The following is a 25,940-nucleotide window of genomic DNA, read 5'->3' as shown; positions in this document are numbered from 1 at the left end:
CTATCTAAGTGGTAAAAAAGACAAAGTTTTGTCATCGATGGTATTTGTTTTCAGGAAGGCAATATATTGGTAGCAAATTTCTGACTTCACCACGATTTGGATCAGTAATACAGGTTTGATGACGGGTCCCGGCTTCATTATAGGTAACCAGGCTCCTCCTGAGATTAAAATCGAGTATGCACCTTCTTAACTGTCTTAAGTGGCCCATTAATGTTGCCTTTCATGTCGCTGAACTGAACATTAGGTTTAACTTTCAAGCTACTTGACCAGCACAAGGCTCTCCACAACAAAATGCTGCTTGGGCTCTGCAGCCCCCGCTAACTGTTCCAGTGAACTCCTTCTCAAATGCCCCAGCCTTCAGCGTGAGAAACAAATGGGATGTTTGACAACACACTTTTGTGACAAATCCAAGGACACTGAAAGTGGCCAGTCATAAAGGTCTGGCTTTCCGTGCATTTCAGGAACAAAAGAAGCGTCTGCAAACCAACGCGGGGACTGAACCACCAGCTCTCCCCTCCCCTCCCCTCCCGTAAATCAAATCCAGGGCTGGGGGAGCAACAAGCGCGCCCGGCTTCTCTCCCCCTGCAGGGCTGGTTTTGGGGGTGCAGGAAACGCCGCGGCTATTCGCCCCAATAAGCGACCCCGGCTGGAGCCAGGCCCGGCCTGGGTGCTGGTGGCCGCGCGCCCCTCGGGCCCGGGCGCCGGGGCGCTTCAGCTTTGAGGGGGGCGGGGAGGGGGGGCAGAGGGGAGCGCGCACAAAAGCGGCCCGGCGACCCCGGCCGGAGACAGGGCCACAGCCGCGGCCCGGCGCCGCCGCTCCCGCCCGAGCGCCTTTTAAACTGCGTTTCCACAACCCCCGGCCCGGCGCGACGGCTAATGGAGCCCGCGCGGGCCTCTCAGCCAATCAGCGCCGCGCTTCCTCGCGCCGCCCGCCAATGGCGGCGCGCCTTCTTGGGGCGTGGGCGCAGCGGGCGGCGCGCGGCGGCCTGTAGTGTGTGTGGGCTGCGGCGGCGGCGGGCTCTGGCTTGGCCGCGCCGGGGCCGCGCTCGAGCTCCGGGGCTTTGTGTCCGCTGGGCGCCGGGCGCCGGGCGCGCGGGCGTGGGCTGAGGCCGCGGGTTGGTGCCGGCGGCCGCCGCGAGGCTCGGAGGCGGCAGCGCGCCCCCCCTTCCGACCAGGAGCGCGCGCGCCGGCGTGAGCGCGGGAGTGAGGGCTGCGGGGAAGGGGGTTCGCCGCCGAGATGCCCGAGTTCCTGGAGGACCCCTCGGTCCTGACGAAGGAGAAGTTGAAGAGCGAGTTGGTGGCCAACAACGTGGCGCTCCCGGCCGGCGAGCAGCGCAAGGACGTGTACGTGCAGCTCTACCTGCAGCACCTCACGGCGCGCAACCGGCCGCCGGCCGCGGGCACCAACAGCAAGGGGCCCCCCGACTTCTCCAGCGACGAGGAGCGCGAGCCCACCCCGGTCCTGGGCTCCGCGGCCGCCGTGGGCCGCAGCCGGGCCGCCGTCGGCAGGGTAAGGACGCCCGGCCGGGGCCACAAAGGCGGGCGTTTGGCGGGGGGCGCCCCCCGCGCGGCCGCTGGGCGCCCCCGCGGGCGGGCGGGCCGTGGGGGGGATGTGAGGGGGGCTGCTGGGCCCGGGCGTCCCTGAGGGGGGCCCGCGGGGTCGGCGTCTGGCCGCGGGGGGCCGGGGCGGTGTGAGCTCCGCGTCGGCTGGGGGGCGCGGGGCGCGCGCGGCCGGCTTGGGGCGCCCCGGCCCCCCGGAGCGGGTGTGCACCCCGCGACCCCCTCCCGCCAGGCCTGGGGGAGGCTCAGCCCGAAACTGCCGTAGGTGCCTCGCGAACGTTTTCCCGCTTTATTAACCGAAATGGCTGGTGACAGAGCGCTCCCTGGAGGGCAGTTTGCGGCCGACCCATTTGGAATCAAAAATTTGAATTAAAGATTCCCGCCCTTTTAGGGTTTTGCATATGGAGGGATTTTTGAACCGTTTGCGTGTTTCTGGGGAGTGCTGCTCGCCTCCGGCCGCCGGCTGTCTTTGGGGGGCACGGCCTTTCTCGCAAAGGAGCTTTTTAAGGCATTTTCAGGCCGTCGTCACGGACGCGCAGATGCCTGGAAACCCCAGTTAGTGGAGCAGGGTTGGGGTTGGGGAGTTTGAGTGTTGGCTTTTGGTAAACTCCGCCTGAGGAAAGGAGAGCTGCAGAATCAGGAGGATGTTTGCTTGTTGACATGCCGATGCAGCGCTGATGAGATTGGGATTAGCTCATCCTCGGGAAATCCCAGATTGGCTCCAGCAAGTGCATATTTTTTTTGCTTGGGAATCGTTGGCTTTTGTTCTGTGGGTTTCTGGGTGCTGCTCCGGGGTGGCTGTGTCTGGGGCCCAGCCTTCCTAAGAGCATGCGGGAAAAGCTGTGAGTGGTGGAGGAGACACGCCGCGTGAGCCTTGGGTGGCGGGTTTCAAGTTGTTGCTAATTACTAGAAGGACTCCTGTCAAAGCACACAGCCCCCTGTGTTCTTTAACTTTAGTTTTTAAAATCTGCTGTGGTTTCTTGGACTACTCGGGTGGAAACGGGAGAACGAATTTCCTATACCTAAATTTACATTCTTATCCTGGACTTTAGAAAAGTTACAGAAATCGAGAGTCCATGCCTGGCACGTCGTAGTTCCAAGTAAATATCTGTTTCATAGAGAAAAGACTAACTGCATCTTACTGTTTCTGGTGTGTGTTTTGGGTGGGTTTGAAGAAAGCCAATTTACATCATAAATAGTTTACTTTTGAAGTAGACCATATCCCTTACCTGTTTTTCCCCAACCCCTCTGCAAAAGAAAGTAATAAACTATTTTAGTAAAATTTGGTTGAAATGAAATGTGTAACATGTAAATCAGCAGGTCTTCTGTAGAACCAGGGAAGTTTTTGGTTGCATGTTTATAATAAGATTATTTGTTCTTGAGTTGATTTGTTTTCAGCAGAAAGAACAATTTCAGTTTTGATGTGTGTGTTAATTTTAAATCGATGTGTTTTTAACAGGCAATTATAAATCAGAGACATTCTGCAGGGGGAGGGAGGGACCTTGGTACCGGTGAATAGGTGGTGGGAATTCTACTGGGACTACTCTTGAGGGGAGAAAGCAAATATTGTACAAAAATGAACAATGGTATGACATATATAAATACATAAATAAAATTTAAAGACAGTAAAACAATGCATCCTAGTCTACCCTGTGGTTTTTGAGGTATAAGAAGACATGACATGAATGTAAAAAATTTTAGTATCAGTTCAGTTAGCCAGTATTTTTCAGTTCATACGGCGTGTTCATAATTACTGGAGATCAATTTCTGTAGACTCCAACCACCACTGAAATTTAATTTCTTGGTTTGTAGTTTTTGTTTTGCATAATCATGTTTGTTTGCTCATATTTCCATGTTGCCCAAGTTGGCCAGCCCTGTGCATAAGTTCTGGGTAAAAGGAATTAACGTTTTAAGAGAACATTGTATATCAATGACATACTAAGTCCTAGTTTAATGTTTGATTATACAGAGAAAAAATATGTAATGACTTAAATTTTAGTCGTCTACCTGGAGTATTTAAAACAAAGAAGTGTGTGCCCTTGAGCAGGTTCAGTGCTACCCAACAACTTGAAAAAAGTTAATAGTGATAGTTGGTCAGTAACATTTTCTGTATTAAAGCACATTGAGTTGAGTTTAAATTTAAAGCACAGTGAGTTGTAACTTAATATAGGAGTTTGACAGACATTTTAGGATCAGGCTTAAGGAGAATACTTCTACAGGAAAAAAAGCTTACGGCATTTGTAAATGTTGGTACATGCCTTTTACTCTCATACTCTCTTTATAAATACAGTATTTTACATTCTAGTCGTTGCTAGTCCTATTTGAGTAACAGCATAGAATCACATTATGTTTGAGAGTTGCAGATAAGCAGTCTTTAATATTTTAAATGAAATATTAATGTGGATTTAGCTAAAGGCATGGCATATACCACCTTTTATGGGTTTGTGGGTTAAAGGAGAAACTTTGATCTTTCGCTACAGTTATATTCACTTGGTGTGATATAAAATATTTGTATATCAAAAAATTGCTCTTTAGTTTTCTTATTTGAAAGCTTTTTATTTTGTGCATCGATATCATAATTTTTAGCTTTGAAATTAGGTTAGTGAGGGCCTCCCTGGTGGCACAAGGGGTTAAGATGGCAACGTATGAAGCTATTCGCAACCACTGCAGCACAAGTTCCGATCCCTGACCAGGGAGCTACCCACATGGCGCAGCAGACCTCTCCTGTCTCCCTGCTGCTACCCTCAGCAGTTTATTTCAGTCTGTCTGCCTGTTCTGTTCACTCTGTCTCTGGTGATTCCTCATACTTCCCACACCTATGGCCTTTACCCCAGTTCTTGTTTGCATAAATAAATAAATCTTAAAAAAAAAATAGAAATTAGGTTATTTACAGAGTTGGCAATCAGCCTTTTCATTCCAAAGTACAAACCTTTGTAGCTTTTCAGAATCTGAAGGAACGTAGTATTCTTGAATGGTCTGATCCGTCGGATTATGAATTCTTAACAGGAAATAATTTAGCGATGCACAACAAAAAGTATTAGCACAACAAAAAATATTAGCAATGGTAAATATTAATCAAATAATTGACCACTGCATGCATACTAGGTGTTAAGTGTACAGACATCATTCAGAGTTCAATTCATATTCCAGGTCTCCACTTGTTCAGATGACCTTGAACAATGAATATTGCCTATTGGACGCTTAGTTCCCATCTGGAAAACAGAAATACTCTAATAGCTGCTTAATTAGATTGAAGATTATATGAGGTTGCATATCTGAAGGTGTTTGTTGCTCAGCATTTGACACCTATCACATGAGATTTCAGAATTTTGCCAGAGCAATCCACTGTTGTGATAATAATATTTTTCAGAATTGGACCAGGTAAGTTTGTTAAAGTGATACATATATATAGATATAAAGTCTTTAGAATTTTACTGTACAGCATAGTATGCAGATTTTCTAATTAGCTGTGCAACCTTTGATTGCATTTTCCTTATTTGTAAATCAAGAATGTTAGTATGTGTCTCAAAGGATTTTTTGGAATAGTAAATTAATACATATAAGACACTTAAAATGCAACTTGGTACCCAATAAATGATCAGTGAGTTTTTTTTTTTTTAAACAATTATTGTCAAACTTCATCTTGCTACTAAAGATAGAGCTTGAGGGTGATACAGAAATAAATTTGGTTTACAACAATGTGTATGTTTTAGGACTACAGGTTCACATTTCTACAAATATCACACCATGCCCACAGCAAAGTACTAATATCCCTCCACCACAGTCCGTTAAACCCCTTCCATTGACCCTCTGCTGACCTTAGTCAGTTCTGTTGTCCAGAATCCAAGGGTTAGAACTGTTGGTTCTGATTGAAAAAGACATTATAAATATTAGAGTTCTACAGTGAAACAAGAACAGTGTCAGGCATATAGTAGGTCCTGGGTTTTTTTTGACTGAATCAAACTAAGAGATTACATTGATTTATTTAAAGGTAAAAAGCTCTCTGGAGGCAGATATCAGTATAATTAAATGGTCTCCCTAATTGAAATTGCTGACAATTTGATAGCCACTTTCCTGGAAATTTTCTTAGAAGTGAAAATCTGAGACCTTGTTATGAACCCCTCCTCTATTTGACTTATGTCAGCTTATTGGCCGCTTAAGATTTCTCTGTAGAGCTGTAGTTTTTTGTAAAAATTCAAGGGAGTTGGTTTTCTGCTTTGATTTGATAAGCTTTTGTGGTGTTTTGATGAGAAATATATTTTTAAGAAACACGGAATTTATTTTACCACCCCCAAATGCCACTTTGATTAATTAATTCAACCTAACATCCGTGGAGTACCTGATCTGGTGTCACACTCTTGAAATTTTAGATGTCCTGCTTTCTTCTATCCTCTTGCATGCTGCATCCAGATCACCTAAGATACAAATTAAAATACAGAACTCAGACCCTGGTTTAGGAATCAGAATGGGGTGAGGCTTTTTCATAGGGGCAGTTTTTGCAAATTTTTGAAGGTTTGGTAGCAAGTCAATTTAGGGGTGATTGCTTAAGGAATTCACCATGTAGAGAAGAAAAAGCTTGTTTCTTGAAACCCTCAGGCAGTTACAGTTTTGTTGGTAGTAAAATTTGAACGTTGTTCTGCTGGGAAGGATTATAAGTAATTATAATTGATTGATTTTCTTTTATTTAAAGTAGTTGTTATACTAAGCAAAGTTTTTCTCCCCAAACTATCCATGCTTTTTGGAAAGTTCAAGTGGATCACTAACCACAAATCTGTTTGATTTAAAAGTTTTTTTCTCTAAAGTATTCAAGACTTTGTTTTTGTGGGTTTGTTTATTTATTTATTTTTTTTTAAAGACTGACATATAGGACTCAGACTACCTCGGCATTTATTTTGATGACACCATGTGGGTTGCTTCAACATTTGAGAGTGATGTTCCTAATCAGTGCAATATGGAAGTGCTCTCACTTTTCACAGCCGTTTTGTTCGTTAAAGAATTCTCTTGAATTGACGTCATTGTTGTTAGCAGCTTTAAAAAAAAATCTATAGTACTTTAATGGTTTCAATTTTTATTTGATGAACAAATTCTAATGCATGGCCAAATAATGCCTGTTTTTTTTTCCCCTTCAGTATCATTGGAAAGTTAGCAGTCCATACTTTATGATTTCACCATTTCAATTTCTAGGATGCAGTATTGACTCTTCTGCCTTAAGTAATAATGTGGGCCTAAATTGGCTTTGATATACATGGCCCTTGTTAAACAGCTATATATTTGTTCTGTATCTTGCTGCTTTCTGAGATTAGTAAGGCTCTTTGCTACAAACTTAAAAGATAACCATGTTTTGCTCTCTTCTGTTTAATCCTGGGATTTTATATTTATTTTCCAATAAATAATTGCCATTACCAAAATTATTTAGAAAACTTCCTTTGAAATTTCTCTCTCAAAGCTTGCTCCAAGTTCCTCTGTCGGTGAAACAGTCATATAGAACTAAATGTGACAAAACTGTCAGAGGTGTTTATGTAGCCATGAAGTGTCTGGCTACCTTCATTGGTCATAAACTGGCTAGTAAGGTCATTATGTTAGAATATTTGTTTGGACATCTTAAATTCTGATAGACTAATTTAAAAGAAATCACTTTATATATAACTTTACTAAGTAAATATTTACTAAGTAAATATAAGTAAGACTTTATAAGGTAAAGTCTTTAAACTTTTCTAGATTATGTTTTTTAAGATTATGGAAAGAGGCCAGTTGTATATTGTATTTTGCAGTTACCTGCGTGAAAATGTTTAAAATCTAGTCTATTTGCTCTTGAGTTTTTTTGTTTTTTATTTCATCCTTGAATAGTTTAGCCAGAAATGGACCATTGTAACAGTAAGATCTTTAAAAGTTATTTGCTTGGCTGTAAAGTTTGTATAATTGAACTTAGAAAACATCTTCAAACTTAGAAAACATCTTCAAAGATAAGTTACCTTTTAATCAAATTGCTGTGGCCTGATGGAACTCTAAGTCGACATGACAGTGAATTGTCATGTTGTAGAAAATATTATTTGTATGATAAATACACATCTTTTAATTTATGTGGAAGTAACTGGACTTTGTTTACAGAAAGCCACAAAGAAAACTGATAAACCCAGGGTTGAAGATAAAGATGATCTAGACGTAACAGAGCTTACTAATGAAGAACTTCTGGATCAGCTTGTGAAATATGGGGTGAATCCTGGTCCTATTGTAGGTAAGTTGATAAAATTTGAAGTATCAGTATCCTGAATTGTTTCTTGTTGAGCAGTTTTGAGTTTGGGTTCTAATGGCCAGTCTGTTAGTAATTGTTTATATGACCAGATCCTCGGTTTCCTTAACTGTAAATGAGGGTAATAAAATGATGGAATGAAACCTGATAATCAGCAAAATTATCTGTTGAGATTGTTTCATATTGTGCTCATATCACACCACCTGGTGGAGATATGTGATTATTATATTACAGTTGAGGAAAATCTAAGATAACAGTGCTGGCTGACTTCAATCAGTAAGTTGGAGACAGACTTGTTAAGTAATTGAAGTTATTCAACTCTAGTATAATGTTCATTTTCAGTTATCATTAAAAGTATCCTTTCAAAAGTCTTACTTATTAGAATTTAACAATAATGCCCACCCTCCAAAGAAAAAGAGCAAAGGAAAAAACTTGGAGCTAGAGAAACTAAATTTCCATTGATTTTTCAGCACTGTTTATTTATGACTTAATTTTGGAGGGTCTTGACATAATCTAATGATGAGAAAAAGTCTTTTTCCTATGTTAGATTAAATTTTAAACATTGGAGATTTAGGATTTTTTTCCCCGCCATGGCATGGTTACGAACAAGGATTTAGAATGTTGTCTTCCTTTTTAAATTTTAATATACTGCTTCCAAGTTGGTCCTTATAAGTCTACTAATGTTATTACCAACAGACATTTGATAATCTTTTTAAATTTTTCATTCAAATTCCAAAAGAAGATGTGAAAATGTGTATTATGTGTGTATGTATCATGTACATGAAATTACATATTGTATACCAGCTGTTCATTTTTCCCCCAAGCTTTACTGAGGTATAATTTACAACACTATACATGATTAAAATCTACAGTTTGGTGTTTTGATAAATATATTGTGAAATGTTCAACACTGTCAAGCCAATTAACATATCCCACCAGAATGTGTAGTGAGAATACTTAAGATACCACTTAGCAGATTTCAAGTCTATTATACCTTATTGTTAACTATAACTTCATGTGGTACATTAGATCCCCAGAACATGTTCATCTTGCATAATCAAATTTTGTACCCTTAGACCAGCATTACACCCTCCTTAGCTGTTCATCTCAAGACTACTTACATAACATTTTCAGATATGTATTGTTTCTAAAAGATATGTTCACTTTATTAATTTTACAGAAGTCAGAAAGACATACAGCTAGCTTGAAACAGAAGATGAGAACTAATTTTGTTTTTAAATTAGTGTTGAAATTCGGGTGTTAAAAATTTGTTAATCATATTTTACTTTGCAATCTAATTGGTTTATAATTTTAATTTGTAACACTTTCCATAAAGGGTTGTTTTTAACTGCAAAGTAGTTATACTTAAATGTTATAGGACTTTCCCCATGACTAGATAGGTATGTGTAGGCATACTAACTGTGTAGGGTTTTCCATTTATTCATTCATTCATTCATTCATTCATTTTTAAAAAGATTTATTTATTTATTTATTTATACAAGAACTGGGGTATAGGTCAGAAGTGCGGGAGGGTGAGAGAATTCACCAGAGCTGGGAGCAGAACAGTCAGATGGACCGAAGACACTGCTGAGGGGAGCAGCAGGTGAGGCAGGAGAGGTCTGCTGCGCCATGTGGGGTTCTCTCTGGCCAGCGGGGAATTGAACCGGCGCTGCAGAAGCTGCAGACAGTTTTGCAGCTCGGCATTCAACTGCTGTGCCACCAGAGAGGCCCTTTGTTTTGTTTGGTTTATTTTTGTTTTGTTTTGTTTTTTAAAGATTTATTTATGCATACAAGAACAGGGGTACAGGCCAGAGGTGTGAGGAGTGAGAGGAGAGTGGGGAACAGAACAGGCAGACTGACTGAACTACGCTGCTGAGGGGAGCAGCGGTCAAGGCAGGAGAGGTCTGCTGCACCATGTGGGTTGCTCCCTGGCCGGCCGGGGATTGAACTTGTGCTGCAGTGGCTGTAGTAAGCTTCATAGGTTGTATCTTACCTTGTTCCACCAGGAGGCCCAGGTAGGGTTTGAATCATAGTATTTCTTCGGAGAAGTACAGACTGGTCTTTAAAAATTATTTTTCTACAAAGGTGGGGTCTGTTACATAGTAATGGAGAAAATATATAAGGTTCGAAACTTAAGTCAAAGATACTCCATTGGCTCTTTTCTAGGTGATCTATTTCAAGACCCGTATCAATCTACCATGTGTTCCATGCTATTAAAAGAAATGTAATCACATGTTACCCAGAAAAACTACCTACTTTAAAAAATGATCCATACATAGTATTTTTAAGTACTTAAGTTTAGCAGAGGAAAGAAAGTAACATTTTAATGTTTCTAAAGTTAATGCTGAGCTGGATCTTAAATAAAATAGAAGTACTAAAACATGTTCTGTCTTAATACAGGAACAACCAGGAAGCTCTATGAGAAAAAGCTGTTGAAACTGAGGGAACAAGGAACAGAGTCAAGATCATCTACTCCTTTGCCAACAATTTCTTCTTCAGAAAATACAAGACAGAATGGAAGTAATGACTCCGATCGATACAGTGACAATGAAGAAGGTAAAATTTTATGAGGTTGATCAAAACTATGTATTTTTTTCAGATTCATAAGATACCATAACCATGAAGAAAATAAAATTTGAAATATTAGCGAGATATGTGTAATTTTTATTTACATTATTACAGTATTCCTCCAATTAATTTAACTTAAATACCTATTGTTGAGAATTCTAAGAAACAAAAAAGTATAAATGTCTTAAATTTCTGTCACCTAGAATTGCTAGGTAACTTTACTTTTTTTCCTTCAAATCCTTCAAATCTCATTTTTCTAAGAGTAGTATTACAAGTAGTCCCACCTTACCTCTTTCAAATATCATCACTTCCAAAGCAACCATTATCCTTAATGTGATGCTTATATTTCTAAGGTTTTAAATGTTTCATGTGCATCTAATACATGTTACTGTTTTCAACTTTAAAAAAAAATCTATATAAACAATACCATGCTAAATGTTGTCACTTTCCTTTCTTTGATGTTAGATTTTTGAGAGCTCATCTTACTGATACATATATGTTTTATTATTCCTCATTCTTAATATATAGTCACAGTATTTGCACATGGCATGCATTCTCTGTTCTCTACTGCTAGGCATTTAAATTTTCAATTTCTGCTAGATAATCTGATTTCCAGGCAAGTTTAAACCAAATATTTTGACATATTTTAGTAGACTATTTTAAGAGAACTTTACTACATTTAAATATTTTCGTGAATACTACATGAAATAGGTGACCTTTTAAATTATAGCAGCAGTGGGCTATTTATAAAGTTTTAATTTGTATGACATGTTTATCATTTCCAGTTATTATTTAATTTGACTCAAATTGTTTATAACTCTATAAGCGTTGCCTGCCAGGGCATAGTCTGTCAAATTAGTTGTTCAGAATATGAAATATATAGTCTTTTCCTTCAACAGCACTAATGTTAGCAAAGAGGCAAAGAATAAAACCAACTTAAACAAAAGTAATGCTTAAACTTCCTGCCTCTTTTGCCTCTACAGGAAAGAAGAAAGAACACAAGAAAGTGAAGTCCACTAGGGATTTTGTTCCTTTTTCTGAACTTCCAACTACTCCCTCTGGTGGATTTTTTCAGGGTATTTCTTTTCCTGAAATCTCCACACGTCCTCCTTTGGGCAGGACTGAACGACAGGCAGCTAAGAAAGTATATACTGCTAAGGGAGATTCGTCTAGGGAACCTCTTAGTGCCACAACCTTGCCTGGCAGGGAACAGTTAGCCTCTGGAGGGAATTTGTTGCTTTCCTCCAAGTCTAGCCTTGATAGTTATTTAGAGAAAAATTCTTCGACATCATCTCAGCATGAACTTGCTGCTATGTTGGTCTCTGCTGCAGCTTCTCCTTCACTGATAAAAGAAACCTCCAATATTTGTTACAAAGATATACTAGGAAATATTTTCGGTGGAGAGAGAAGTGGAAGTCAGCCATTTAGTGCTGAGAGGTCTCATGTTTCAGAGCAGTCGAGTCTTTCCAGTGAAAGAAAAGCACTAGAAGAATCTGAGAGATCACAAGTAATTTCTCCGCCACTTGCTCAGGCAATCAGAGATTATGTCAATTCTCTGTTGGTCCAGGGTGGGGTAGGTAGTTTGCCTGGAACTTCTAACTCTTCACCCCCACTGGATTTAGAAAACACACGGAAGAGAATTGATAAATCTAATTTCCAAGAAACTGAATCCCTTTCTCCTCCACGGAAATTCCCTAGACTCAGTGAGAAGTCATTTGAGCAGGATTCAGGTTCCTCTGTGGGACTGCAAAATATACCTGCGTCTGAACTGATGTCCCCTTTTGCCAAAACTGTTGTCTCTCGCTCACTCTCTACATTAGGCATAGAAGTGCCTAAAGAATCACATCATAAAATAGATGCCCCAGAACTGTCTTTTCCATTCCATGAATCTATTTTAAAAGTAATTGAAGAGGAGTGGCAGCAAGTTGACAGGCAGCTGCCTTCATTGGCACACAAGTATCCAGTTTCTTCCAGAGAGGCATCACGTATATTATCAGTTCCAAAAGTAGATGATGAAATTCTGGGGCTTATTTCTGAAGCCACTCCACCAGCAGGTATTGAGGCAGCTTCCACTGTGTCTTGTGATAAACAGTTGGACTTGGCACTTTGTAGAACATATGAAGCTGCAGCATCAGCATTGCAGGCTGCAGCCCACACTGCCTTTGTTGTTCGGGCTATGCAGGCAGACATTAGTCAGGCTGCACAAATTCTTAGTTCAGATCCTAGTTGCATGCACCAGGCACTTGGAATTTTGAGCAAAACATATGACGCAGCCTCATTTCTTTGTGACGCTGCATTTGATGAAATAAAGATGGCTGCCCATACTATGGGCTATTCTACTATGGGTCGTCGACATCTGTGGCTGAAAGATTGCAAAATTAATCCAGCTTCTAAGAATAAGCTGGCTGTTACTCCCTTTAAAGGTGGGACTTTATTTGGAGGAGAAGTGCACAAAGTTATTAAAAAGCGTGCAAGTAAACACTAATAAAATTAAGACTAAAGAAACACTAGTAAGAGATTTTATCTTTGATATGGGGAATTTAGAAGCTTTTATGGAATTGCAGGTACTCTTAGGCCAAAATCTTCTTTAAAGGTGCTTTTTTTAAGACATAGACAAAAAGCCTGATAAAATCTAAAGCTTTCTAGATCACATTTTTTGTTTCAAATAGTTTGCTGTGTTTTACTAGAGTTTTTATATATATCTTCAAAACTTTTTAACATATCAAATGTTCTTTTACTTTCTGGAACCTGTTTATAATTTTTCTTATTTTCTCAATTTTGTTTGTTTTTTATTTTGTTTACAGTATCATTCATCATATTCTAGATTTGTATAACTCAGTGTGCCAACCTTTAGCTAGTGACCTACTGACACGCATGCACCATCATTTAAATCTAGAGATAACTTTAAGATCGGCTACAGAGTTTATCTTTGTTGTAAAGTTTTAATGATAGAGAGAAAACTGCTGATTCACATTCTGATGCAAATGCCTCGTTTCTTAATGGACTGGTAGCAAACAGTTCTGGACCACACTTGAGAAGCACTACCCTAGCTGATAATCTGGGACAGTGCATTCCCACTGTCACTGTAACTGTCACATGAGCTGGGCCACTGGAAAGATGGAACCTTTTTTTTTTTAAATACATTTAAGGTATCTTGTAGCTGTGAATGATTAGGCTACACTTAACAATCTGCACTCTAAAAACAAGTTACTAGGGTTTCTTTTTTAAGTCATAGAAATCACAGTGTCTGTATGTCTATGTAAAGCAATACATTATCCTCTGTTTTCATTTTTATGATTGTAAGATGAGACAGCCTTAACTTTGGAAGCATTTGATAATCTAATTTTGTGTTTCTATGGAAAATAGTTCCTCGGGTACTTCTAGTTATTCTTAAACTATACATGTCCATCTTTGCAGCTTTCTGGGAGTAATTTTGTTGTCTTCTGAAATGTACATGTATCCATGTACCTACTACATGCTATGTGATTTTTTAAAATGTATTACTGTAGTATGCTTCTGCAAATTCAATAAAGTTAAATTTGAACAGTTTTGTGTGGTCTCCAGAAACATGTTGTATGTGTGTTTTATTCTTTGGAGTTGCAGCAATTTAGATGTATGTGAATGAACATCCCTTTTCCATTTCATCAATGAAACTCATTTGGTATTCCAGTGGTATAGTTGAAAAAATTTTTTATGGTTTTCTTCTATTTGACGATCATGTTTTTAATTGGCTGTTGGAATTTAAATTTGTAAGTGGAATTACTCTGTAACCAGATAGTTATTTGTTAAATCAGTTTCTGCTTAGCCACTATTAGAATCTTGGCTTTCTAATTTTTAGATTCTGAGTAAACACCTTAAATTTTAAAATGCTAAAGACTGTCACAAATAAATATAATAGTGGATATATTAAGAGAAGTATTGGGAGGTGAGGGGTGAATTTGATGCCTTAATCTTAAATAAAAATTGAACTATTTGAACTAGGTAAGAATCACTATTTTTGTGAAATTTGAAGTAGGTTCAGGGTTGACTAGTGTTAACAGTAGATAGCCAGATACATTTATCTTACCTAAGTCACTTTTTAGCACAACTTACATACATTGAGTTGATATAAAATTGAGTCTTTAAGGATGAACTCTGTCTCTGGTAAGAAAGTAATTTAACTCAAAATTTTTGGTGATAGAAGTTTTAGAAGTAATAGCTGGCAGGTATTTTGCTATATTATGATAAATGACTGACAAATTGTGGAAATTAAAATTATCAGTCTTTTTAAAAAAATCTGTTATATAATCAATGCTGGGAGAATGGATTACTGATGGCCTATAAAAAGATGTATATTTGAGTTGTTCAGTTAATAACCATCATGGTGGCTATGTGCCCTAACTTCTCTGTACAGAGGTGTATATTATTAAGGGGGGAATAGAAGTCCCTGTGATGGTTGTGTTTTTCTGTGCGCAAGATTCCTCTTTACCTCAGTTACACCTAAAAAGTTTTTTGTGGGCCTCCCCGGTGGTGTAGCGGTTGAGCACTGGGTTGCGAAGCTGCCCACAGCCTCTGCAGTGCCGGTTCAATCCCCGGCTGCTCCCCTCAGCAGTGTACTTCGGTCCTTCTGCCTGCTCTGCTCCCCGCTCTAGCTCTGGTGAATTCTCTCACCCTCCCGCGCTTCTGACTATACCCAGTGTTCGTAAAAATAAATAAATAAATTTTTTTAAAAAAAAAAGAAAAAAATCTTTAAAAAAGTTTTTTTGTATCACATCAAAAAAGAAGGGAAGAGAGACTTTTAAACTGCTCTAAGGTGTTAATGTTACGCACATATTGTTAACTTGAGATTTGATAGCATACTTTTTTTAACCTTTATGTAGTAGTGATGCATTCTGGTCAAAAGAATGGCAACAACTATTTTAGTTCCTTTTCCCACATAAAAATTGCTTTTGATGAAAAGCCTCTTTGAGAGTGGTTTGAATTCACTGTTTTAGGCTACTAGGCCCCCCAAAAGAAAAGGAGAATAAATTGAAAGCAGTAATCTAATTCAGGTGTCAAGGAATAAATGAGAATGGAATAAAATGACAGGAAAATTGTTATGGACAGGAAGTTTGGTTTTTTGAGTTAATACAATTGACAAATTTGTTTTACATATTAATGTGCCTGAAACCAGGGTTCCTAAATAATGTTAGGATGATCCTGTAGTTTGTTTCAGAGAGTAATGGTTTTTCCAATGTTATTTCCAGACTCTAAAATAGAGCTCAAGCTTGAGAAGAGAGAACCACTAAAAGGCAGAGCAAAGACTCCAGTAACACTCAAGCAAAGAAGAATTGAGCACAATCAGGTATCTTGTTTTATGATGATCATGGTGAGGTACAGGTCCTCTGCTGGCAGTGCTAATTTGCCTGTGTTTTAGCCTTTGGTAAATAGTTGACAAGCACATTCCAGCATTTGACAGTGTTCATTTCATGGCATTTTAAATCTAAACTTTTTGCGTTTTGTCAATAGTGCACCTGTGCTTTACTGCAAAAGTAAGTAATAGATGTTTTATTTGTGTTTGATTCTGTGCTAAGCATGGTTCAAAACCAATCATACTACTTTTTTTAAGAGAAATATTTTATAAGGTAGAAATGCCTAAGCAATTCTGGTATAATTTCTTTAAAAGGCAGAGCAAGGGTTTTATATTTATGTCTGCCTCTAGACTTCTGACCTGCTTGTCTTCTGTGATTTCGTTTTCAACTCTGAAGCTTGTCTGGTCCTAAGACCACACTGTTTTCCTTTATTCTAGATGAAAACTGACCTTTATATGAAAAACAAAATGCAGTTTTTTCAGAAAGAAATCAAGGGGAGAATAAGCAAAGGATTAAATTACAGAGAACAAATTACTGACTATAATCTAGCTTTTATTTGGCTGACACCTTGCAAGACAGCTATCTTTAATCTGTCTAGCTGGAAGTTTTGTCTAACTGGTTGTCCTTTTACTTAATCTTTGCCGTTTCTATAGTCATGCATCCTCAAAGGAAGTGTTCTTGCGTATTTAAGCCATGTCTCTCTTGACTTGATTTAGTTGATTAGTTGAATTTCAGAGCTGCTCAGTAGAAAGGAGCTTGGTGGCTTGAAAATATATAGAGAGCACTGAATGAAAGATTTTGTTTAATATAGAGCCAAATAATGGAGTAAATTTTATTGCTTTTTAATCTTACATTGCTAGGGACAAGCTGCAGGGGCATTCTGAAGAATAAGGAAATAACAGAGCAAGGAAAAGTAGGAAAATCTGGTGAAGGACCCTGAAATAAACTTGGGAAATTCTGGTCCAGAGTGAAGGCAAAATGGAATAGTGCTGGCAGGGACCCATGGCTGGCCAGAGAATGGATTCAAAGGAGGGGAGTAGCATTGTATTAAAGATTGATCAAAGGTTAAATATTTTGAGTTGGGGGATCTAAACTGAGGGGCAGGGTAGTCAAACGAGTCAATTTAGAAGATGAGAACATAGAATAGACCTGACTATACAAAATGTCAAGCGTAGAAAAGTAAAAGGAGGGGCCTCCCTGGTAGCGCAACCTATGAAGCTGTCCACAGCCACTGCATCATGAGGTCGTGCCCCGGCCAGGGAGCTACCCACATGACGCAGCAGACCTCTTCTGTCTCACCTGCTGCTCCCCTCAGCAGTGTATTTCAGTCAATCTGCCTGTTCTGTTCCCCTCTCTGTCTCTGGTGAGTTTTCTCGCCCCCACATCTCTGGCCTGTACCCCAGTTCTTGTATGCATAGATAAATCAATCTTTAAGAAAAAAGAAAAGTAAAAGGAATTTAATCACCTTCTAGTCACATAGGCTCAACAGTTGTCAACATTTTATTTCATCTTAGACTGCTCTCTCTAGCAATGTAAGTTTTTTGGGGTTTTGTTTTGCTTTTTGCTGGAATCTCTTAGAGCAAGTCTCTGAGACTTTTCACATTAAAATGTCAGTATTTCAATATATTTAAGTCATAAGAGCTATTTTATATATAGTACATAATTATAGGTAATTTTTAATGATTTTATATATGCGATTATATGGGGATTTTACATATATATGTATATCTAGTAAAATTAATAGTTGTTTCACATCTAATGTACGTCAAACAAGATCCACATATCATTTGGTTTTTGTTTTTAAATCTACGTCTGTAGCTGTTCCCACTATAATGGTTCTGTCCCTCCATTTTTTTGGTTTTAAAAAAAAACATCAGTTCGCTGCAGAATTAGCCATATTCTGGATTTGGCAGATTAATTGTTCAAGTAGCATTTAATTTGCTCTTCTATACTTTGTATTTCCTGTAGACTTGGAGTTAGACTTGTGGTAGGGCTATGTAATAGGTCTTTTTTGTGATGATGGAAATGTTTTATATTTGCTGTCCATTTTGATAACCATTAGCCACATGGGGTATTCAAATAGTGCTTGGAATGTGACTAATGTGGCTGACAAATCAAAATTTTGATATTACTTAAATTTAAATAACCACATGTAGCTAGTACTTACAGTATTAGCACAGACCTAGAGGGGTTGGTTAGATTCATGTTCATTTTTTTGGACAAGAATGGTCATAAACAGTGTTTTGGGCTTCAAATTGCATTATTTTAGGAGGCATGTCATATTTTGTTGATGCTAAACTTAACTACTTAATGTCAAAAGCCTGATGAATCCATTATGCTGTTCACACTGCCATTTTATTTATGGTTGTACGATAGTGATTTTTCTCATTCTCTCATTTCTTTATATCTATGACTGGAATTCCTTTTTTAAGTACTTTCTCTCATGAACTGCTTAGTTACCTTGAAATAAATTCTTGTAAGATAAATATTTACTTTGCCATTTAGTTGTCAATTTCCAAAAAGTGCTTTTCACTTTGAAAGATATAAAATCTTGGGCCTCCCTGATGGCGCAAGCGGTTGAGCACCTCACTGTGAAGCTGTCCGCAGCCTCTGCAGTGCTGGTTTGATCCTGGCCGGCTGGCGAGAATCACACATGGCGTGGCAGACCTCTCCTGTCTTGCCCACTGCTCCCCTCAGCAGTGTATTTCTTCAATCGGCTTATTCTGTTCCCCACTCTGTCTCTGGTGAATCCTCTCACCCTCCCGTGCATCTGGCCTGTACCCTGGTTCTATCAATCAATCAATCAATCTTTAAAAAAAAAAAGATATAAGTTCTTTTTACTACAATTTTTTCTACATTTGATTTGTGATAAATTGCAGTCACTAATTCTTTTTTTCATGTTTAAATTGTGTCTTTAGCCAGCAAGAATTACTACGTTGGTTCCTGTGTTCTTTTATTGACCCAAATACAAATATGTCCTTTATGGCTTCTTGTTTTCTGCACAGTAAAAGTTGTGCCTGCCTCTTATCAAGTCAGCCATTTTCCCAAAGAACCTCCATCCTTTTAATTGAAAAAATTGTTTGGAGGCTATCTAGGTGCTAGGGTGTTCATTCCTATGGGGTTGCCATTGCTGCTAGGCCTTTTCAAGGGAGTATGTTTATTAGAATGTAAATAAATCATGAATTCATTGTTTATGAATGCAGGCTACCTAACTTCTAGGTGTTTTATCTTTTCTCTTAGGCTATCTTGGTTGTTAAAATAGTGTTGTTACGTTGTGCTTATCACTCTATTTGTTTTAAATACTACAGTATTATCACTAGCAAGTCTAGTAAAGGCCGTTTTAGATTTGAGGGAATGCAGTTTTTCTTTAAGATATAAATCAGGGGGCCTCCCTTTTAGTGCACGGGGTTAAGTCTCAACACCATGAAGCTATCTGGAGCCACTGCACCATGAGTTCCATCCCTGGCCGGGAGCTACCCACATGGCGCAGCAGACCTCTCCTGTCTCACCTACTGCCTCCCCTCAGCAGTGTATTTTAGTCAGTCTGCCTGTCCTGCTCCCCACTCTGTCTCTGGTGAATCCTCTCACCCCTACCTCTGACCTACATACCAGCTCTTGTATGCATAAATAAATAAATTATTGGGGGAGATATAAAATCAAAATTCTAGGTATCAAACTACTTGAAAAATTTTTCAGTCAATTTTACCTTTTATTTAGATTGATACCTAGTTTTGTTTTGACAAAATTAGAGTCAGAAATCTTGCTCTTCTATTTTACTCCTTCCACTCATAGGTAACTATTTTTTTAGTCAAACTTTGGTTTATATGTTGTTTCTTGTTGAAAGTAGAAGTAAATGCGTAGATTAATATACTCTCTTCACTCATTATGTAAAGGTAGTCTGTTTTGCCACATTCCATTTGTGTTTTTAATCTAAGAACATATCCTGGCACAGAATATAGCATAGCCATCTCCTTCATTGATTTGTACAGTTTCATGGTGTTGCATTTTATGGATTTAATTCAACCACTTTCATTTAGTGGATATTTGAGTTATTTCCCATTTATACAGTATTTTTAATAATGTAGGGATAAATCGGTGTTATTTAAATAACATGTTTATTTAATATTGCAACCAGTTTATCTTCAAGAAATTTTGCTAGATGTTACAAATTCCCTTCCATAACAGTGGAAACATTTTTCATACCCACCAGCAATGTATGCCAGTACCTTTCTCTAATAAGGAATATGGTGTTGTTTAAAAAAAATGTGTTTATATGAGTAACCATGTTGATTGGGTTTTACCCAGTTGATAGTTCCTCACAATAAGGTGGCTTTTTACTTTCCTCTGTTAATTTTTTTCATAAAGTAGTTTTGTGTAAATTTTTTGTCCAGAACTTAATGTTTTTACTTGGGTTGGGGATATTAGCTATTTTTTAAAAATTCCCCACCTTATCATTGAGAACCTCCAATTGAAACTATTGTTCCTTTCTATTCAAGTAGTAAGGGTTTTAACTATTAATAAGCTTTTGTTATATAGGAGTGTGACTTGTTTACAAATTTCTCTTTTAACAATAAAATTAACCTTCAGCATATATTTCCTGATAGCAAGATTTCAGACAAAGGAAAGCTGTCAATAAAATGTCAGTTCCAAATATAGATAAATACAAAATCAAATACATGAATCTCTAATTATGTACCTCGTGGAGTTTTGGCACTAATACTTACAGTCAGATGAGCAATTTGTTAGATGTGCTCTTACTGCAGAATAAGAGTAAAATTAGTCAGTCTATAAAATTAATAAACACTACGGGTCTCCCTGGTGGCGAAAGGGATTAAGACGCAACCTATGAAGTTGTCCGCAGCCACTGTCCCAGCCAGGGAGCTACCCACATAGTGCAACAGATCTCTCCTGACTTGCTCCCTGCTCTGTCACTGGTGAATCCTCTCACCCCCCACACTTCTGGCCTCTACCCAAGCTCTTGTATGCATAAATAAATAAATCTTTTTTAAAAATTAATAAACACTGGAATTTAAAAAATCAGTTATCTGGGTAAAATACTACCTTGAAAGCAAAATTGACAACATAAGCACATTCTAATATAACACTGATCATTGGTGGATATTTCTAGTTAAAAGAATTTAAAAGAATTCTCTAGTAGTAGTGACTTCAGTTGAATAACTTGCTCCTTGGAATGTAGACTTTCAGATACCACCTAAGAGCTACAGAAAAAGAATCTGCATTTTAACAAAAGCCATGGGTGATTGATGGGCAGTCTTACTATTTAGGTTTCAAACTGGTATGGAAACACTGCTAATTATTTGTTAAACGAATAAAAGATCACTTTTCCAGAGATAGGAAACTGGGACAGAAAGGAAACAACGATCAGTAGATCAGTAGCTATTACCTTTTTCTGACCTGAGGAGTTGGGGTGGTACTGAGATTTGGGGGGATGGTATAAGCTTGCATATTTGTGAAACAGTAACCACCAGGTTTTTGTTGCTGAGCAGTTGATGTTTCCTAAAAGGTTTTATTTTTTAAGTTCTCTTAAGTACTGAGATTTTTTTTTTTTTAAGTTTAGATAGAATTGTTAAGTTCAGATAGCTGTGTATGGACTATAAACTGATTCTAACCAGATGGAGGGAGTAATGTGTAATCTTTGCTAGTAATTATAAATTTGTGTTTTGTATTAAAGGAAACTGAGTTGTAACAGATGACTTAGAAGTGATGATCAGCCTGCTTTTTGTTTCAGTAGCCAATACAATACAGCTGCAATTAGTTAAACAGCACAATAGCAAATCACGGAAAGGGGCAGTGATAAACTGAAGTGCTCCCTCCCCACTTATATAACTTGAGGTGTTATAGCTGGACTCTTTAGTGTTTCTTTATACTTAAGTATTTTTGATTCCTATATATAAATTCAATTAAGACATTTAGAAATATTTTGAGGACACAGTATTGTTTGCAAATGCTGGATTTTGGAGGCTTTTCTTGGCTTCTCAGTATACTAATGTGGGCATTGTAAGGTGTTTGATGTTAGAATGTGACTTTTTTATGTGTCGATGCTTGAATAGAGCTATTCTCAAGCTGGAGTAACTGAGACTGAATGGACAAGTGGATCTTCAAAAGGCGGACCTCTGCAGGCATTAACTAGGGAATCTACCAGAGGGGCAAGAAGAACTCCGAGGAAAAGGGTGATGCAAGGCTTATTGCTTAGAATTGGGATTTCAGATTGGTAGGGTTTTAGTGATTATTTTATATTTATTGTTTTTGTTTTGTTTTCAAACTAACAGGTGGAAACTTCAGAACATTTTCGTATAGCTGGTGCAATAATTTCAGAGAGTACTCCCATAGCTGAAACTATAAAGGCTTCAAGCAACGAAACCTTAGTAAATATGTTTCATAACTGTACAAGTGGGATTCTTTGTAAATTACCCTTTAATTAGAATTGGGGAGGTGGTGAATTTTGGCAACTCATTTATGTTTTTATACATTTCTAGTTGGTTTTCCCTTTATATTTCTAAGATTTAGAAATTTTCAATATATCCAAATATACACATATATAATAACTCATTGTATAAGAGTCCTAGGTATTGTAAGAGTACCTTTTGACTAAAATACAAATGATGGTAAGGATCACATGTGAAGCTCTAAATATGTTCATTTCTAGGGACTATTACCTGAATTTTTATTAAGGGAAGGTTTTAAGTATTACAGAAATAGAGTATCTTTTTATATGTCTTTGCTATGTTTGGATAATTCTGAGTCTGAATAATTTGAATCTTGGCAGGTTGTCAATAGGGTGACTGGAAATTTCAAGCATGCAGCTCCCATTCTGCCAATCACTGAATTCTCAGACATATCCAGAAGAACACCAAAGAAACCATTGACAAGAGCTGAAGTAAATGAATAAAATTTAGATCGATGCTATCATTGATCTTTTAAAGAGGATTTTTTTCTTTTGGAGTGGGAGGGAGCAGGACTTTTCTTATTGGTGTGTATGATTGTATGAGTGTGCGCACACACGCATAGAGTATCTTAAAGACATACTTTTTATAAGTGAAAATGGAAAGTAACTAATATAGTAAGACATGCTAATACTATCTTGCTCCAGTTTTCAAGGGAGTGGTCATTTATGTGCTGCTTGTAAATATATTTTCTTCATTATGGATGTGAGTTGAAAGTGAAACTGGGGCAGTGAGGGAGGCTGCACTGTCTCTTTGATGGGTCAAATAATGGGACTTCAGAGTGACTTTGTATGATGCTTGATTAACTCCTATATAATTAAGCGTTAAAGTACTAACTGCATGATGACATTATAATTTTAATCATGAGTCTTTACGAAAGGCTACTCATCTGGGCATAAAGGTAAACAGCAAAATAATCAGGTTGTTAAATTATTTTATGTGCTGTAAAGTTAGTAAAATTGAATTGACCAGTTAAAACATAGTAAAATTTGTTAAAGATCCATGTTAGTTCATTTTCTATATTTGATTATTTTATTACAAAATAACAGGGAAAGAAATAATATACTCTTAATGTTTATTCATGAAAAGCATAGGAAATCCATGCGGGAACTTAAACTGCCACATTAGCTGTTAATGAATTTGTTTTAATTTTTTATTTTCCTTTCTTATTTGAATGTGTGGCAATTTACTCCCCAATTGCCATATTAAAGATATCTTCGCATTGGAAGTTTGTGAATACTTAAAAGACAGTAGTGAATTTAGAAATGGTGGTTGTAAAAGCCAGCATAGACTTAAGTGCATTCTGTTCTCTGAAACATCTATTTGATATTATGTTTAATAATTGCATATCTTAACTAGTGATTGTTTCTCTTATTAGGTGGGAGAAAAAACAGAGGAAAGAAGAATAGAAAGAGATATTCTTAAGGAAATGTTTCCCTTTGAAGCATCTACACCAACAGGAATTAGGTATTCAGATACATTGAAACAAGTATTAGTGTATTCTAGTACAGAATTTTTATATATTTCCACCTTTATTGAGGGATAATTGACAAATGAAAATCATGTATATTTCAGGTATGGTTAAATGTGTAAGCCAGAGCTTTGTCTTAATTCTTCACAAAGTTAATGTACTTCTGCTCTCAGAATTTAACTGTTCTTTTGGGAGCAGTTTAGTTCAGTTCTTTGTAGCCACCATTCAAGTTGAGCCAGTTTCAAAATTAACTTTAAGTTGAGGGATAATAAGTAGATCATTTACCTACGATTTAATTAATATTTTTAAATCTAAATAGAAATACAGTAAGAGGGAAATAATTTTTTTCCTTGGGAGTTTCCTTTTACTAAAGAGGAAACTGTATTATCCGTTGAATTGTTTCCTAACTGATCACAACCAAACTACCTTATTTTTTAACCCTCTGTCTCCAAAAGTATTGCTCTGAAAAGCCTTTTAGAAGGCAAGTTTGGTGAATTTTTATCAATATCCTGAATATTCTAACCTAATAAAAGATAAACATCTAGCTTTTTGAATGGAAAAACAGGGGCCTCCCTGATAGTACAAGAGGTTAAGCTAAGCGTCAGCACTGTGGAAGCAATCTGCAGCTGCTGCAGCAGATTTCAGTCACCAGCCAGGGAGCAACCAACCCACATGGCGCAGCAGACCTCTCCTGTCTCACCCGCTGCTCCCTCAGCAGTGTATTTCAGTCATCTGCCTGTTCTGCTCCCCCCTCTCTCTGGTGAATCCTCTCACCCTCGACCTACACACTAAATACGTTTTTTAAAAAATATATTAAAAATAAATGAAAAACATTAATGTTTCACACAGTTGACTGATGTCACTGTTTCATATGTGATAATTTTCTATTCTTACCTTAAGTAATATGGTTGGAATTAGGAATGGTAATGACATATTATTTATCTAAGTCATGACTTTATGTAAAATTTATTTCTCTCTTCCCTCTTCCCTCCCAACAGTGCTAGTTGCCGCAGACCAATCAAAGGAGCAGCAGGCCGACCATTGGAACTCAGTGATTTCAGGATGGAGGAAACTTTCTCATCCAAATATGCTCCTAAGTATGTTCCCTTGCCAGATGTCAAGTCAGAAAAGACAAAAAAGGGACGCTTCATTCCCATGTGGATAAAAATTTTGCTCCTTGTTGTTGTGGCCGGTTTTTTGTTTTTGGTCTATCAAGCTATGGAAACCAACCAAGGAAATCCATTCTCTAAATTTCTTTCTGATGAGTCTAAAACTCCCAACTGAATGATAACTCTCTGGCACATTCAACTTGGTCTCCTATTTTTTAATAACTGTATAAAACAACAACAACAACAAACATTTGTGTACATTTGTTGACTCAAGAACTAAATAGTAATGTGATTTCACTTCAATAAATGTAGTATTCCATTGAAAAGCAAACAAGATATATAAATGGAATTCATTTCAATGTTTTGGACTTTGGACTAGTAGGAGATCACTGCGTGCCATATGAATAATCTTTTTTAGCTCTGGAACTTTTTTGTAGGCTTTATTTTTTTAATGCAGACATCTTATTTCATTTTTGAGAAAAATGTATATTGTTTTGTGTATTTGGGAAACAAGGGCAAAACATGCTAGCATAATGTGAAGCTTCACATTTAAATACTTTGAATTCTTACAGAAAAGATTTGAAGATTCTCTGCTGACTAAAAATCTTTAAAGATATGTGAAACATGAAATTCAGTAAGAGAAAAAGTAACTTAGGGTTGTACTTTTTGTAATTGTAACAAAATTTGATGGTGTTAATGGGAAAAAGTACAGCAATAATCTCTTCTGTAATTTTTATTAATAGTAACGTTGTAGCCCTATTGTACTCACTTTTTAAAAGATTTCTAGTATCATGAATGTCCTACTTCAGTAAAATCCAATTAAATACAGTTGATTTTTAGCAGGGATATTTTAGTGCAGCGTACACAAGATTAGAGCAGAAAATTGGCTATACATTTTTTTAAATTGTTTAGCTAGTTAACAGGCTATATTGGAAACTTCTGCTTTTTATTTACAACAAAACATTTATTCTGTCAATTGAGTTTGCTACCAAAATATCTTTTAGATAAGTGTGTGTCTGTTTAGAACTAAGTTAGCAACTTTTAACACTGGTCATAGATTCCATTTGGATTCATTATTGCATTGTCTTCTGTTACCAAAAACAAATTTTGCCAGGTTTTTTTGCCCTATACTCCCCATGATTTGATTAAAAAGTGCAAAAGGTATTTGCTTTTAATTACATAATAAAC

At 37.8% G+C, this 25,940-nt stretch overlaps 1 protein-coding gene across 5 annotated transcripts; it reads left to right on the top strand.

Annotated features, from left to right (window-relative positions):
• The first annotated feature begins 1,122 nt into the window (after window positions 1–1,122).
• On the top strand, window positions 1,123–25,904 carry TMPO (thymopoietin). 5 transcript variants are annotated; one of them, XM_037513820.1, is made up of 9 exons: window positions 1,123–1,510; window positions 7,669–7,795; window positions 10,211–10,366; window positions 15,604–15,701; window positions 21,780–21,899; window positions 21,999–22,094; window positions 22,496–22,606; window positions 23,551–23,639; window positions 24,642–25,904. In XM_037513820.1, exons 1-9 carry the CDS (start codon window positions 1,238–1,240, stop codon window positions 24,925–24,927), a joined length of 1,356 nt encoding a protein of 451 aa, XP_037369717.1. In that variant the 5' UTR covers window positions 1,123–1,237; the 3' UTR covers window positions 24,928–25,904. The 5 variants fall into 5 exon arrangements, with proteins under 5 accessions (XP_037369717.1, XP_054552085.1, XP_037369715.1 ...); XM_037513821.2 differs by lacking the exons at window positions 21,780–21,899; window positions 21,999–22,094 and having other exon boundaries at window positions 1,187–1,510; XM_054696110.1 differs by lacking the exons at window positions 21,780–21,899; window positions 21,999–22,094; window positions 22,496–22,606.
• Window positions 25,905–25,940: the final 36 nt, after the last annotated feature.

This window comes from Talpa occidentalis, unplaced genomic scaffold (assembly GCF_014898055.3).
Source record: "Talpa occidentalis isolate TD23 unplaced genomic scaffold, MPIMG_talOcc4v2.1 talOcc4.16, whole genome shotgun sequence".
NCBI lineage: Eukaryota > Metazoa > Chordata > Mammalia > Eulipotyphla > Talpidae > Talpa > Talpa occidentalis.
Note: the sequence above shows the minus strand (reverse complement) of the source record. Positions and strands in the feature narration are given on the sequence as shown.